The sequence below is a fragment of the Pectinophora gossypiella genome, chromosome 2 (genome assembly GCF_024362695.1).
Source record: "Pectinophora gossypiella chromosome 2, ilPecGoss1.1, whole genome shotgun sequence".
NCBI lineage: Eukaryota > Metazoa > Arthropoda > Insecta > Lepidoptera > Gelechiidae > Pectinophora > Pectinophora gossypiella.
The window spans coordinates 4,241,549-4,255,738 of NC_065405.1; the positions used below are offsets into that span (position 1 = coordinate 4,241,549).

At 38.5% G+C, this 14,190-nt stretch overlaps 2 protein-coding genes and 1 long non-coding RNA gene across 4 annotated transcripts in view; 1 reads left to right on the plus strand and 2 right to left on the minus strand.

Moving 5' to 3' along the window:
- The window catches only part of LOC126372337 (apolipoprotein D-like), a 466,981-nt gene that overhangs the window by 434,453 nt on the left and 18,338 nt on the right, over positions 1-14,190 (minus strand). The window lies entirely within an intron of this gene.
- LOC126372106 (tyrosine-protein kinase Dnt-like) overlaps positions 1-14,190 on the minus strand; it is a 65,552-nt gene that overhangs the window by 17,661 nt on the left and 33,701 nt on the right. Inside the window, exons 2-6 of the mRNA XM_050017678.1 lie at positions 13,278-13,405; positions 11,347-11,453; positions 9,354-9,484; positions 3,965-4,151; positions 2,770-2,772 (exon numbers count right to left, since the gene is read on the minus strand). Of these exons, the coding sequence (XP_049873635.1) occupies positions 2,770-2,772; positions 3,965-4,151; positions 9,354-9,484; positions 11,347-11,453; positions 13,278-13,405 (556 nt within the window). The remainder of the gene's footprint in view (positions 1-2,769; positions 2,773-3,964; positions 4,152-9,353; positions 9,485-11,346; positions 11,454-13,277; positions 13,406-14,190) is intronic.
- Positions 1-14,190, plus strand: part of LOC126372773 (uncharacterized) — a 147,675-nt gene that overhangs the window by 3,979 nt on the left and 129,506 nt on the right. The gene's annotated exons all lie outside the window — the stretch shown is intronic.

The following is a 14,190-nucleotide window of genomic DNA, read 5'->3' on the forward strand; positions in this document are numbered from 1 at the left end:
ATCCCTGAAATTAATTAAAAAACCACAAAAATTTTCATGAATTTTCCAACAGGAAATACCACTTGATATCAACCCAGAATCATCGTCTGAATCACCCCTCTCAGTATTTGTTACGGTGTCACTAACACAAATACCTACTTGTATAGCTACCTGTATGTAAGGGTACTTGTACGAGGTATATTTAAGTGATATCGTAACGAATACTGAGAGGGAAGATTCAGCTCATTATTCTGAGTTAATATCAAATGGAATTTTCCATCTATTATTTCACACGACTTAATTGAAAATACATTCATCGTCAGAGCTGCATTATTTCCCGAATTTCACCACAATGGTTGACATTTATAAATGCCGCATCCCACCCGAGGGTTCGATTGAAATACCGTTCAATAATTAGCTTACTTTATTGTCAGTCGGTGGAGCCAACCACATCATCCATCAAACACGTCAAACAGACAAGGGTTGGTCACCCTACTTCTTAGGGTTGAAGTTATAAACTTAGGCTTATAAAGTTTCTTTAAAGTGATGGTTTTTTTTTTGTTAATATCTAATTTAAAAGTTAGTCTGTCAGAGAAATCGGTCTAGGTAGGTTTTTTGTCTAGTCTTTCTAGTTCTTTCTATCGTGTGGGTTGTGAGGTGGATTACCAACCCCAATCAACCCTGGCGTTTGTATCTAGTAAAGACAATGAACTCTGATGCGTTGCGCCGTTGCGGCGACGGAACGGCAACAACTGTGAGACCTCTCCTTAAAAGACGAATCCACTCGCCCTTCACTGATGTCTTGAACACTCGCCATTATTGATCCATTTTTAAGGTTAGATTTTAAAAGCATTTGGCGATATTGGGTTGCTATTGATTTCTATATGGAGTAAGCTGACTCAGCTATTCATATATAGATACAAATATCCTATATGTCCTACTGCTTGGCACAGGCGTCAAAGGGGGGGGGGGGGGGGTCTTTCTCCACCACGCTGCTCTATTGCGGGTCGTTGGACGTGTTTCTAAAGACTTAACAGTAAGGGACAGTCTCACAAAGTAATCTCGAAAACGTCGCCGGGAATCGAATGCGGTCCTCTAGATCGTGAGCCTAACGCTCTAACCACTAGACAACAGAGGCTGGTGAGACTCAGCTATAAGTATGTTCTATTCAGATTTTTACGGGTGTCTCATACTTGACCGACTTCGGAATTGCTTCTATATGAGGTGAAGTGCTCACATTTTATTACTAGCAAACGATCCGACATAATCCGATCCAACTTCTTTTTATATTTTCCCTCCTAATAATTTCTCCTCAGATTTCGTTAAGAATTAATCAAAAAGTTTTAAAAAGCCAATCCGTATATTTGTTCTTGTACTTAACCAACTCATAAACCAATAAAGAAATTTAATTTGAACCGTAAACTGAATCTTGAAACTTGGTGAATTTTTTTTCGGTTTATTAGTTTTGCCCATTAATTGTACCCATTGTCCTCGGCTAATATTTACATAGGCGTAACATGAGCCATGCCTGGGGTCCATAAACGTGACGCAGTTGTAATCCGACACCAGTGTTGATGAGTTTGGTCATTGACCTCACAAACCACACGAAGGAAGAAGAATATCTGTTGCACCTGTACTTGTGCAGGGTGTTAGTGACAACGTAACGAATACTGAGGGGGATGATTCGGCTCATGATTCTGAGTTAATATTCTTGTTTTTTTTTTGTTTTTTTTTTTTTTATCGTTTTCAATTACTTATATACTTTTGCGTTGGGAAATTCCACTTAACGAACTGAATCATCCCCCTCAGTATTCGTTACAACGTCACTTACGCCCCGTACAAGTATGTACTGGTAGCCATACAAGTTACGTTTGAATGTTAGTGACACCGTAATGAATACTGAGATAAATGATTCAGACCATGACTCGGAGTTGATATCAAGTCGATTTTTCCGTCGCAAAAGTATAGAACTGATAATAATAAAAAAGAAACAAACATTTTCATGAGTTTTCCGAATCATCTCTTGAATCATCTCTCAAAGTTTTCGTATAAAATCATAGAAAGTAAGTTTCTGAGTCTACATTAAGATTCATTATCAACAAGAAATTCAGTTAGGACGAGTACCTTAATGTCAGTTTGTTTTGCGTGGCTTATTGTAGATTTGCAGTATGTGGCATTAATTACTTGGCCGGACAAATGGTGAGCGCTGAGGGCTTTCTCACCCCGTACAAAACAACAACAAGCCTGAGGTTACCCAGTTGGGCGCGAATACTTTTAAATTTTAAGATAATTTGTGGCAAAAATAACCAAACTTGTTTTCTTTAAAGTACTTAATGACTGAGATTTTTAAGAAAAGGTTAATTTTGTTAAGGTAAGTATTTTATTTGTAGCTTTACGTTGATGAAATAATTTTCTTAGAAACTTTCACCGTAATTAACTGCAACGGAGTTCAAAGAGAGATAATTTCGTTGTAGAACCTCGACAAACTTTACTTTCGAGTTTGGCAACAAGCTAAAATTATGAAAAAAAAAAAAAAAAATTGTTAAGGTGTACGTTTCAAGAAGTGTATTTTAGCAGTACAGATTTATGTTCAATATACAGGGTGTTAGTGACATCGTAACGAAAACTTTGAGGGATGATTCGGACCATGATACTGAGTTGACGTCAAGTGGAATATTCCGTCGCAAAAGTATGGGATTGAAAATAATGAAATTCCACTTGATATCAACTCAGAATCATGGTCTGAACCATCACCCTCAGTATTCATTACGGTGTCACTAACGTCCATACCTACTTGTATGGCTACATGTAATACTTGTACGGGGTGTAACCGTGTAAGCGACATCGTAACAAATACTGAAAGGGATGATTCAGCTCATTATTCTGAGTTAATATCAACTGGAATTTTGCGCTTAGCAGATAAGTAATAACAATAACAATTTTTATACTTTTTCTAAATAACACAGGTTGGAATCCCGCATAAAGCTCTAAACAGCTGAATTCGACTTTACGAGTTTGGATCACAGGTAATATTGTCACGTGGCTAACGAAATGACTTGATTATTATAATGTAATGACTATTGACAAATACGTGATATTATTATGACAACGAGTATACCTAAATTGTAACACTAAATTTGCATGCTATTGTTGATAACTGAAAAGTTTATGTACATCCATCTATTAATGTACCCTTTTCAAAAGCACATAAAGAGTATTTCTACTTCTATTTTAATGACAATAAGCTTGCTCCCTATTGCAAGGGACTTAAACATTTCTGGCGAGAAGTGGGTGTAAGTATAATGTTAATTTGAGGCTTTTTCTTAATTATAATTATATGACATAATTATCATGCTCTCACTACTGCAGAGAGCAAAGTAATTAGTACGTTGTAATGAACCTCTATGTAAACTCCATTACAGAGCGCCCATTTTACCTCCCTAGAGGTAAACGTCACTCCACAATTACTCCCGTTATGTGGTAAAAGTTCACAATAGGCCATTATATACGTAACTAAAGGTAATTTACTATGTACTTACGAAATAAAATTACCTTACTGATATTGCCTAGTAGTGTAAAACTACTTGCTCTAGGCTCCTAGTAATTCGGTCAACAAATGCTTTGAAAGGGCTGTGGAGTGCGTGAGAGGAATCGTTTGTTTTTTCTTCAGGAATGTGTTTAGGGAGTTAACAAACTAAAAGTCTCCACGTCTAGGGTTCCATTTTTGAGTCTTTCGCTAAGATGTCAAAACGGTGCGTCGCATCTTAGAGAGAAAAAATGTTGTTAATAAATTAATGAAGAAATATAGATAGTTTGTTATAATAAAGAGCAGTCACCTGTGCTCTTGTAGAGCGTCACAAGTGCCTACTACCATGACTGTGACCTTGCAATAAATGAATGTTCAAATATGAATATGATTGGAACACGGTATTGTTGTGGCTTGATGGACAAGCAGCGGCACAAGAGACTCATTAACAACACTCACTGTATAGAGTCATGGTGTCTCGCTTTGCTGCCACGCCGGTACAGGGTGCCGGCAGCGGCGGCCGCGCCGAGCAGCGCAAGCGCAGCCGCCGCGCACCCACCCGCCGCAAAGACGACACCTCCTGATGACTGCGACGCATCCCCAGCCAGACGGGCCGTCTCGTTGTGTGTCACAATTGTTGATAAACCTGACGAAGAGATATGACTTAGACTAAAGAATAGAATTGAATAAAAAAATAAGAAGGAATACAACAATAAGGAGTAATAGTACGTATACGTAGAACGGCAACTATCCGCTCCCCACCAACGGCTGAGCAAGGTTTACCTCAGCCCCCTTCAGTCTTACTTTAGTCTTCAATCGTATCAGGCGTCCGATGTCACACACACAGATGCGCGTGTACGATAACGTCAATGTTTGTAGCATCCGGGTATAACTCTTGTCAAACCCGAACTTGAATGTTGCAATTTCCTAATTTTATGTCTTATCTTTTTTTGATGTTTTTTTTTAATTGATATCAAATGTTTGTTGTCGTGAGCTGATAGGCTACCTCTATGGCTAGAGTAATCGGCGTCTCTTATCCTGACTCCAGAATTTTATGAAATCTATGCTCGTTTTCAGCATTATTACTTTCCAAGAAACACTTTTAACAATTATTGAAATTAGTGCGTCACATTAAACTTGAGTTGATTCATAATTGACTTTAACAGCAGACAGATAAGATAAGATATTTATTGCTTTCCTGATGTTTTTACAGCCGTAACCCAAACCCCAACCCTAACAGCTTGTAGCAGAAAGTTTTTATTTACTTCACTTTTAATTCTCAAGGTCCATTTTACGAACCAACTTTAAGTAGGAACCATAATAAAAATAATTCATACTCCAGCTCTCAAGACCCAATAGAAGCGCTAAGACTCATACTTCTTCTAGCACTGACGTGGTAAACCAAACTATCTGCTGCACTCACGATGAATCATTGCATCCGAGTACAAACAAGAGTATACTTTTAAAAGTGTTTGCTCCAAAACCCCTCTCCGAAACTAACGATATTAGATGAATCCCACTAAATGAAATATTATTATGGGTAATAGAAAAAGTTTGTGAAAGCAAAAGATTGGGGGACGACGGATGGGGTAATAAGAATTTAATGAGACAGGTAACTATGCAGGTTTTATTGAATAACTTGTACTAGAGGACGTAGTTTTTGAAATTGATACTAAGTACCATGCATTTGTAAAATGCTACTTTTGTGAAGTTACTTATTGTAGATACAGACATAGCTGGCGAAAAGTGGGTGTATACAGTCTTCGGGGATGCAGGTACGATGGTAAGTGATGCTTATAGTAGATTTGCCGATTAACTACAAGGCCAGTCAAATGGGGAGCACTGAGGTCTCTCACCCGGAATCAAGACTTCGAATAGCCAATAACATTGCGAAATATTGGTTTTAGTTTTTCTTTGTAATTTGTCGAATTTGAATATCTCTTAGCTACAGATGAATAAGAAAACATTTCCAAATTAAATTATCTTCAGCGTTCTGCTGTAGACACTTTTTAATCTAATAAAAATCTCGCAATTAAAGTTTAAACTGCCTCAAACACCACTTAAGGCCTAATAAAAAAGAAATTGAAAACCGTGAAAAACGATCTTGAAGCGTGTAAAAGCAACGAAGAAATTTCCAAGTCAAATAAAAGTACAATAGAACAATCGATACTTCCGTGTAAACACATTAAAAAGAGGGAGCGCCCCTCAATACATCTTTACATCTTCATCCCTCGCAAAATATCCTGTTGCTTTCGTCTACATGCTAATAAAGTAGGGAGTGATTTGTGGAAAGAACGTTTTTGTGCGGCTTTGAGATTAAATTTCAATGAGAAATAATATACGAGGAATTGGATTACTGAAATTTTTCGTAGATCGGGAACGCCATTGTAATGAAACGTACTTAATCTGGGAGTCTTCAAGTTTAGAGTGATAGGCAGGTAAGCGTGATCCACCCTAAACCACACCGTCACTCACCATCAGGTGAGATCGTGGTCAAATGCGAGTCTATATTATAAAAAAAGAAATATTAGGTTAACCTAAAAAAAGTTGTTAGTGCAGGACCAGAAAGGCCCAACTGTGGGATGATACGGGCTAATTAATGATGATAATGACATTGGCTTTACTTTTTTGTCTTTGACATGATTTAGCATCTTGTTTCGCCCAAGTAAATGCCATATGCGCCAAATCTAAAAAAGAAGGATCAAAAAAGCAAAATACTGTCATCTTGTGATCCATCTAAGAGGAAATATTATCCCAACAAAAACATTTTTATGTAAAATGATGCCAAGCCGATAACATATTTTTCGCGCAATGTGAAAAAGTTATCATATCTCATGTAAAACCAAGCTTCTAACTCCATACGCCGTATACATATACTAAGTTCACAAACTCTACTCGTTAGGTAAAATATGGGGCTTTAGATTTAGATTAGATAAGTTAATAACAATCTTATGATATTGAGTAATAGCATTTTATTTAACAAGAAACAAATTACCTAGAAAACTTTCATGCAAGGTGGTAAAATGAAATAGGTCGCTTTGTGGAACGATGAGTAAGTGACAAGTAAGATTGCGAACATACTCATCCGCAAAGAGAAAATTTGAATCGAAAAAAAATCTGACTCGGACGGGTCTTGAACCCGCAGCTCTCAGCTCAAATCCCGTCCGAGTCAGATTTTTTTTTCGATTGAATTTTTTCTTTTTGTGAGTCTCCTTCAGCAGGGATGCTATAAAAACAAAAATCATTTTCATCCGTTTAAAAAAATACAAATCTGCTTTAGACAAAAAGATTTAGTAGCTATAATTTCTGTCATCATCAGTTCACCCAAAAACCCAATAAAGTGACACGAATAAAGGAAGCAAATAAAAAAGTACCTATCTCTTAAATACAAAGCGATACTAGCCAATAAAATGGCGTGGCCTCTCGGCTCTCACCCTAGCACACCCAGTGCCAATAGACTCAAAATTTATCGTTATTATTATTGCTCTCGACAGAGAAAGTGTTCGAAGGAGTTTCTCGCTTTTATATTGCCTTTATATGGTTTTAGTGTGGCAATCGCTTGTTGTAAAATGATTTGTTAGAGGGGAACGAAGCTGCAACTTCGCCCATTTTTCAATCCCTCTTTTGGGTTACTGTAGTTTTCAATTGTTTTAATGCATTCATGAATTTTGATTATTCCTTTTTGTACCTAAAACAGAATTTCTTTGGCTTTTTTATCGACTGTTCTTTAGGTTTAAATTGATTTTCTGTTGGCTATATGTAACTATTTCGCGTTAGTTAAATACATTGCATTTTGTGTAGTTTAATAATGCATAAGTAAGTAGAGGTTAGTAAAAAAATACAACAAGATATAGCATCTCTCTCTCTCTCTATTTAAGAGCTGCGCTCTTTTCGGTGGAGTAATCGCCATTCCTCTCTTCTTCCCGCCAAAACCTTCACCTCCCGATACGACACGACCTGCACCTTCTCTTTTATTTGTTTCATAAATGTTGTCCTAGGTCTACCCCTAGCATCATCATCATTATAAATAGTCTATTACATCCCACTGCTGGGCACCGAACTCCCCTCAATCAACCGGAGGAGATATAGCAACAGTCAAATAAACAACCGCTGAGCACGTGGTAATCATTTACGATCCAAACATGACTTCGAAAACAAATTCGACAATCATTGGTTAAGAGCTGTGCATGGATACGAACCTGCGACCTCAAAAAGAGAGGCAAGCGTTCTACCGACAGGGCTACAATGGCATGTCGCCGGTATCTACAGCAACATTAACATACATAAACAGCCTATATACGTCCCACTACTGGGCACAAGCCTCCCCTCAATCAACCGGAGGGGGTATGGAGCATACTCCACCACGCTGCTCCAATGCGGGTTGGTGGAGGTGTTTTTACGGCTAATAGCCAGGACTAACGGCTTAACGTGCCCTCCGAAGCACGGAATCATCTTACTTTTTTGGACAATCAGGTGATTCAAGCTTGAAAAAAGTCCTTACCAAACAAAGGACGGTCTCACAAAGTGATTTCTATAATGTCCCCATCGGGAATCGAACCCGGACCTCCAGATCGTGAGGATAACGCTTCACATCAAATATATCTACAGCAAAGTATGCAATAATGTCATCATCACCAGCCCATTAACGTCCCCACTGCTGGGGCACGGGCCTTCCCTATGGATGGATAGAGAGATCGGGCCTTAAACCACCACGCGGGCCCAGTGCGGATAGGTGGTTATTAACGACTGCTAATGCAGCCGGGACCAACGGCTTGACGTGCCTGCCGAAGCACGGAGGAGCTCGAGCTGAAAACTTTTTTTTTGTGGTCACCCAACCTATGACCGGCCTTTGCGAAAGTTGCTTAACTTCAACAATCGCAGACCGAGCGCGTTTACCGCTGCGCCACCGAGCTCCTCAATATATTCCACCATGCAATAATGTATTCCATCAGTATACCAGATAGCGACCTATATACGACGGGTCAGATGGGTTGATTGATTAAAAATAGACAGGTGGAAGATTTATGAATGAGACCCTGTTTCTGTAACGCACTGGTTTGATGTATTAACATGACCGTTTTGTTGAGCTGCCAACCGGGTGAGAGCCCTCAGCGCTCTGCATTTGTCCGGCCAAGTAGTTAATGCCATTTGTGGCAAGAGATGCCTATCGTCACGTTATATTGAAAACACTTTTATCTTATATTTTAATAATGCCGAAAAAGTAAGAAGATGCCGTGCTTCGGAAGGCACGGTAAGCAGTTGGTCCTGTGATACTAGCCCAAACTTCTCCACGAACCCGCAAAGGAGCAGCGTGGTGAAGTATGCTCCATCCTCCCTCCGGTTGACTGAGGGAGGTCTGTGCCCAGCAGTGGGACATGCATAGGCTGTTTATGTATGTGTTTTTATTCACGTCATAAGGGTGTAATTTTTGTTGACAAAACTTCGCTACGCAACAGGCACGCTAGTTTCAACGAATCGCTACTTTTTTATGACTTGTCGCAAATGGCATTAACTACTTGGCCGGACAAATGAGGAGCGCTGAGTTCTCTCACCCGGTGCAAATTTTAAGACAGTCAAATTTGCTAAGTTGGGCGCGAACCTCGGCTCAGGGCATCGTCTGAGAGGATAATATTTGAAAGAGTTAATCGACCCTAATGGGTCGATAGCGATTAAGCGCTGTATGAGGGAAATCGTCGATCACACAAGCGGGGTCGATATCGGGGTTCTGAAGTGTTTGTTGTCCCGAGCTGATTCGCCGCCTGTCTCCATCTTTGTCTATCCAAAGCCAATTCTTTGTTTTTATAAGACGCGGTGCCTTCTGAATTACAATTAAGTTTGAAATATTTACCTTTTAAACAAATTTTGTTTCTTTTAAACTGAAGTCTGACATCCTTATGTGCTCTGTCTGGTGCAGATATGTTCAGCTGCATGGTCACCAGGATCTCCGCACTTCTTGAACCGGTGCACGGGAGTCGTACCCTGAATACAACATACGCAGTTAGAATTATATACATACGTAATTTTATATAAAAAACACCAAATATTTTTACAGATTATACAAGTTGTGAGAAGCTGCTGTAGTTTTAGGTGGATGAGACGTTCGTTATGTAAAAAATGACCTACTAATAAAGATATTTTTCAATTTGAATTTATTATTATGTTATACTGGCATAGATGGGCTAGAGAACTCACGATAGCATTCTTTATGGGACTTGGCCGTTTTAGGCTCTTGGCCGTAAATGTCCCTTCCGGAATAACTTCACAATCTATTTGGGCAATTATTGGATAACACTTCATCGTCTGGTTGGTGGTGTGTTTCTACCAATCCCAAGCAAGTGTATAATATTATTATATTCTTCATGCTTGTATAAGTCTCCCAATACTGATCACAAGCTTCCATAATCTACACAGTAACATCGGACCTCGAACTCACGTTGTAAATGAAAATACAATTCTTATCGACGACAAAAAGTATACTTTTAATACCTACATACAAGTACTGTTGTGGACTGTATGTGGTCGCGTACAGGATCGGGATCGATTTCATATTAAACCAAATCGTAACTGTTAACTGACTCTGTTTATTAGCGTAATCGCCTAGCTTAGGTAGAATTTTTACATCCGCAACTAGCGGGATTTGCGTCCATTAATAAATCTTGCTGTGTTCTTCTAATCGTAACGCCGCCGTCTCGCTTCAGTAGCGCTGTCCTACTCTAGCAGCGCCGTCTCCTTCTAGCACGGCATCCGCAACAAGTACTATAAAGCTGCTATAAACCTATAAGTTAAATGAATTACCGTACTTTGCTATGTGCTCTAATTCAGGCTTTTAAGTAATAAAGAAGACGAAGTAGTATGTTACTGTCTACTAAAACTTTACGATCTCCAAATGAGTGACAAAGTGCGCGTTAAGATAGTAACTATAGCGATCTTTTGATAAATATTTAAAAAGATACCGCTATTTGCCGTTAACTTTAGTTTTTTGCGTGAAATCTTTATTCATCTTGCGATAGATATACTTTAGACTAACCAAATTGGGATAAAGTCGTAAATCTTATACTATACATACATAAATACATAATGAGATCAAGTATATTTTCTGTGAGGATTAGCAGAGGCCACGGAATTCCACTTACTATCCTGACACACTACTTTCGTATCCTTCACTCATGAAAAACTTCATGCATGCTAAAATATCCCGGATCTGATCGTTAAGAATTTATCATAGACCCACTCATCTCAATTCGACAGTTTCTAGTTTCTAGTAATATATTAATCTTTGGATATAATTATGAAGACACGAGTCATTCCACCATCCCCCTTTTATCTTCGGACTTCCAGACGTACAGCCGGGTTCCATCCCTATTTGGTGGATATCTCAACTATTCGCATAAAGCGCTTCGCATCGTCCTTCATCATGGGCACTGCAAGGGACTGGAATTCTTTGCCGTCTTCTGTATTTCCGAATGCATATAATCCAGGTGATTTTACGGCCAGAGTGAACAGGCACCTTCTGGGCGAGCTCGCTCCATCTTAGGCCGCTCAATGCCTTCGGGCAAGTGTGGGGCCAGAGCAAACCCATCAAGGGTAAAAAAACGACCTACGCCGGAATCTTTATCGAGTGGAGCAGAGCCTCCAGTTTAGTTATCATTAATCTACGTTACAAGTTGATCACTCGATTGTCCGAAAGCAAGAAGTCATTTGCTGATGTAAGTACGTAGTTATTACATGAGCAAAGATGTTTTTTTACATGATATAAAAAAACTTAAATCTAACTAACTGAAAAAGCCCTCTGTAATAATAGTTGGTTACGTAAGTTATGTCAAAAGAAACCTGAACCTTACCTAAAAGTCTGCAACGTCGTCGGTACAAAGCCTCTCTCTGATATATTGACCTGGGGCGGCAACATGGCGCCTCGGCTCTCATAGTCAATCCCCATCACGTACGGCAGCTACGAACAACAAAACAATCATTATCATACCATAACATATCACTCGCTGTAACGTGAGCTATACTTGAGTATGGCTTCGATGGCTTTCACTAGTCAGCTAACGGCCTCCGTGGACCAGTGGTTGAGCGTTGAGCTCACGATAACGATCCCGGGTTCGAATCCCGGTTCGGAATAATCACAACTGAGCCCTGGTTTGGTTAGGACATTGCAGGCTGATCACTCGGAAGGCCGTTGGATGTAAGTACGTAGTCGTTACATTGCCTTTGGCGACTCAGCAATAACCGTGACACCAGAGTTAATGAGATTGGTAATTCACCTCATGAAACACATGATAGAAGAAGACTACTCGGCTGGAAAAGAACTCGGAACACATCCGGCTAAGTGGTTAATGCCTTCTGTTTGAGGCAAAAGTCACTGCAAAAAATATTTATGGAATCCTGTGAAGTATAGAATTCCATCTGAGATGGCTTTAATATTTAATCATCAGGGAAGTAACATAAAAATATCATTGGACATCGGTAAATCTTTGAAAGGTGAACAGTCGAAGGCTTTTCAGTGATATAACGCGAAAAAAAAGTAAGTTTATGGATAGAACAGACGAAAACATTGAGACATTCAGATTTAATTCTTAGCTAGTTAATTGGATAATTAAATATATTAATATTAATGATGTAAAAAATATATTTGCACTGTTGCACGCCTTTAAATGAAAACAGGCACCTAAGAATATAGATCTCAATTACCTATGTTACACCAGGGTTCGATATTTGGTCCTTCTCTTTATATCGTTGCGAACTAATAATTTCAAAATATTATTAATAGTTTACTGCAACCTTTTCTTTAGTTTCCGATAACATACATGAATGTATTGTATTATATCTCGACAGGATATTAACACAGTTTTTGAAAATATGAAGAAAGGAACGCATTCAACTTTGTTGTATGAAACAGCTCCTAACAGAATTTCCATTAGCATTATGCTTTAATACACTCTATTTTCACTCTCAACATTTAAATACAAAAACCGCTGACTAAAGCGAGTCTTTTGTTTACCAAAATTAAACCGCTTTCAAGCTAAATTGAAGTAGGGCACAGTCGCCGACGACAAATATAAAATATTTGTTGAATGGCAAACAAAATTCAATTTATTGCATCTTTGTGTGAAATAAATCTGTGAATAAAAGTGACATAAGAAAATAAAATGACATTGGAATAGTAATTTTGTTCAAAGCAGATGCAGTCGTAACTGAAATGTGTACTCATATGTCTATTCATAAATTTAAATCCCGTATAGCAATCTACAAAAGAAGAATACATTTTTGTGAACTTCTAATTGTATATTTATAATGCGCCGCTTGAGATCCCGCTCAATTAGCAAAACCCATCAACTTTCCACAAAAGTTTCGGCCCACAAAAGCGGTAACAGACACATAATTTTAAATCCTAATCGTGAAATCACAATCATTTATTCATCGTAATTATCATGCATAAACTTGTTGAAGATGAATTTAACATTTCTGAATCTACGTCATTTCGCAAGGTTTTAAGGCTGAGGAGAAGAAATGGTAAGAAACTGCAACAGCAACACATATTTTAAATCAATGTAGGTTTACATTACAAGTTATATAACAGCTAGAGGAACACATTTAAGACCAGGCATTTTTATCATTTGGGTAATCATCGTCTTTGTTAATATCCATACAGCTAGAAATCCGAGTGAGATCCGTTGCGGTCTCATACAGATTCCCGCCCAGAATTCCCTCAGCAGTCTCGGCACCACCTCTGGGTATTAAGACCTTATACTAGCTAACGCAGTAAACTTACCGGTCTTCTCCCAAGGGCTTGCCACATGAATTCTAGATCGGATATGTGCGCAGGAACTGGTACTATGAAGCTAGTAGCGTACGTGTTCACTACGCCTTCTCTCACGTAGTACAACTCTGCATCCAAACCTGCAACAATAGAAAACTGTGTTAAAACAAAAAAAAAGCTGTTCCTACTCATCATGTCTATTTCCCATTCATATTCCAACTCTACTACTTACACCCGCTTCATAAGGCTTCTTTTTACTTTTTTATTGTTTCATATATATATTAATTACATGCAATAATTAGTACCAACAGGCATAAGGCATGTGCCCCGTTCGCCTCGTAATATGTGTACATTTATACATATAAGCTGTCAGGGCAAATATCGAGAACCACTGAATGATTATTCTTGCAGTTTAAATAGATGTAACCTTACTTATATTATTTTTGCAATGAAATAAAATTGTCCCCAGGCGAACCGAGTCGAGGCGACATTTATTTAGAAAAAATAATTACGTTGCAGAAATGACGTAACTACCTTCTTGGTAATCGAATAGCTTTAGATTACTTACTTAATTCAACATTAACAAAGTAAATGCACGAAACTAAGTTATTTCCAAAAAGCATTAAGAGCTCATCAATATTTCAAACGCATCTAAGTATAGAGGAAAAAAATCTTATTATTCTAATTTGTCCATTGCGAATGATTGCATCTGTAGTGAAGCGCTCACCCTAGTGCAGGTTCAATTCCCTGGGGGTGTACCGTCAAATTATCCAACTAACTTTATTTGCTTAGCCGAAGAGAAGAGTGCAGTTGAATGTACCTATCACTTGGAATTCACACGAAAAATAAAGTATAGTTTTTTTTTTATGTAGAGGGGATGGACCCCTTAAGAAATACGTATGCGTTACTATTTTACATTAAATGA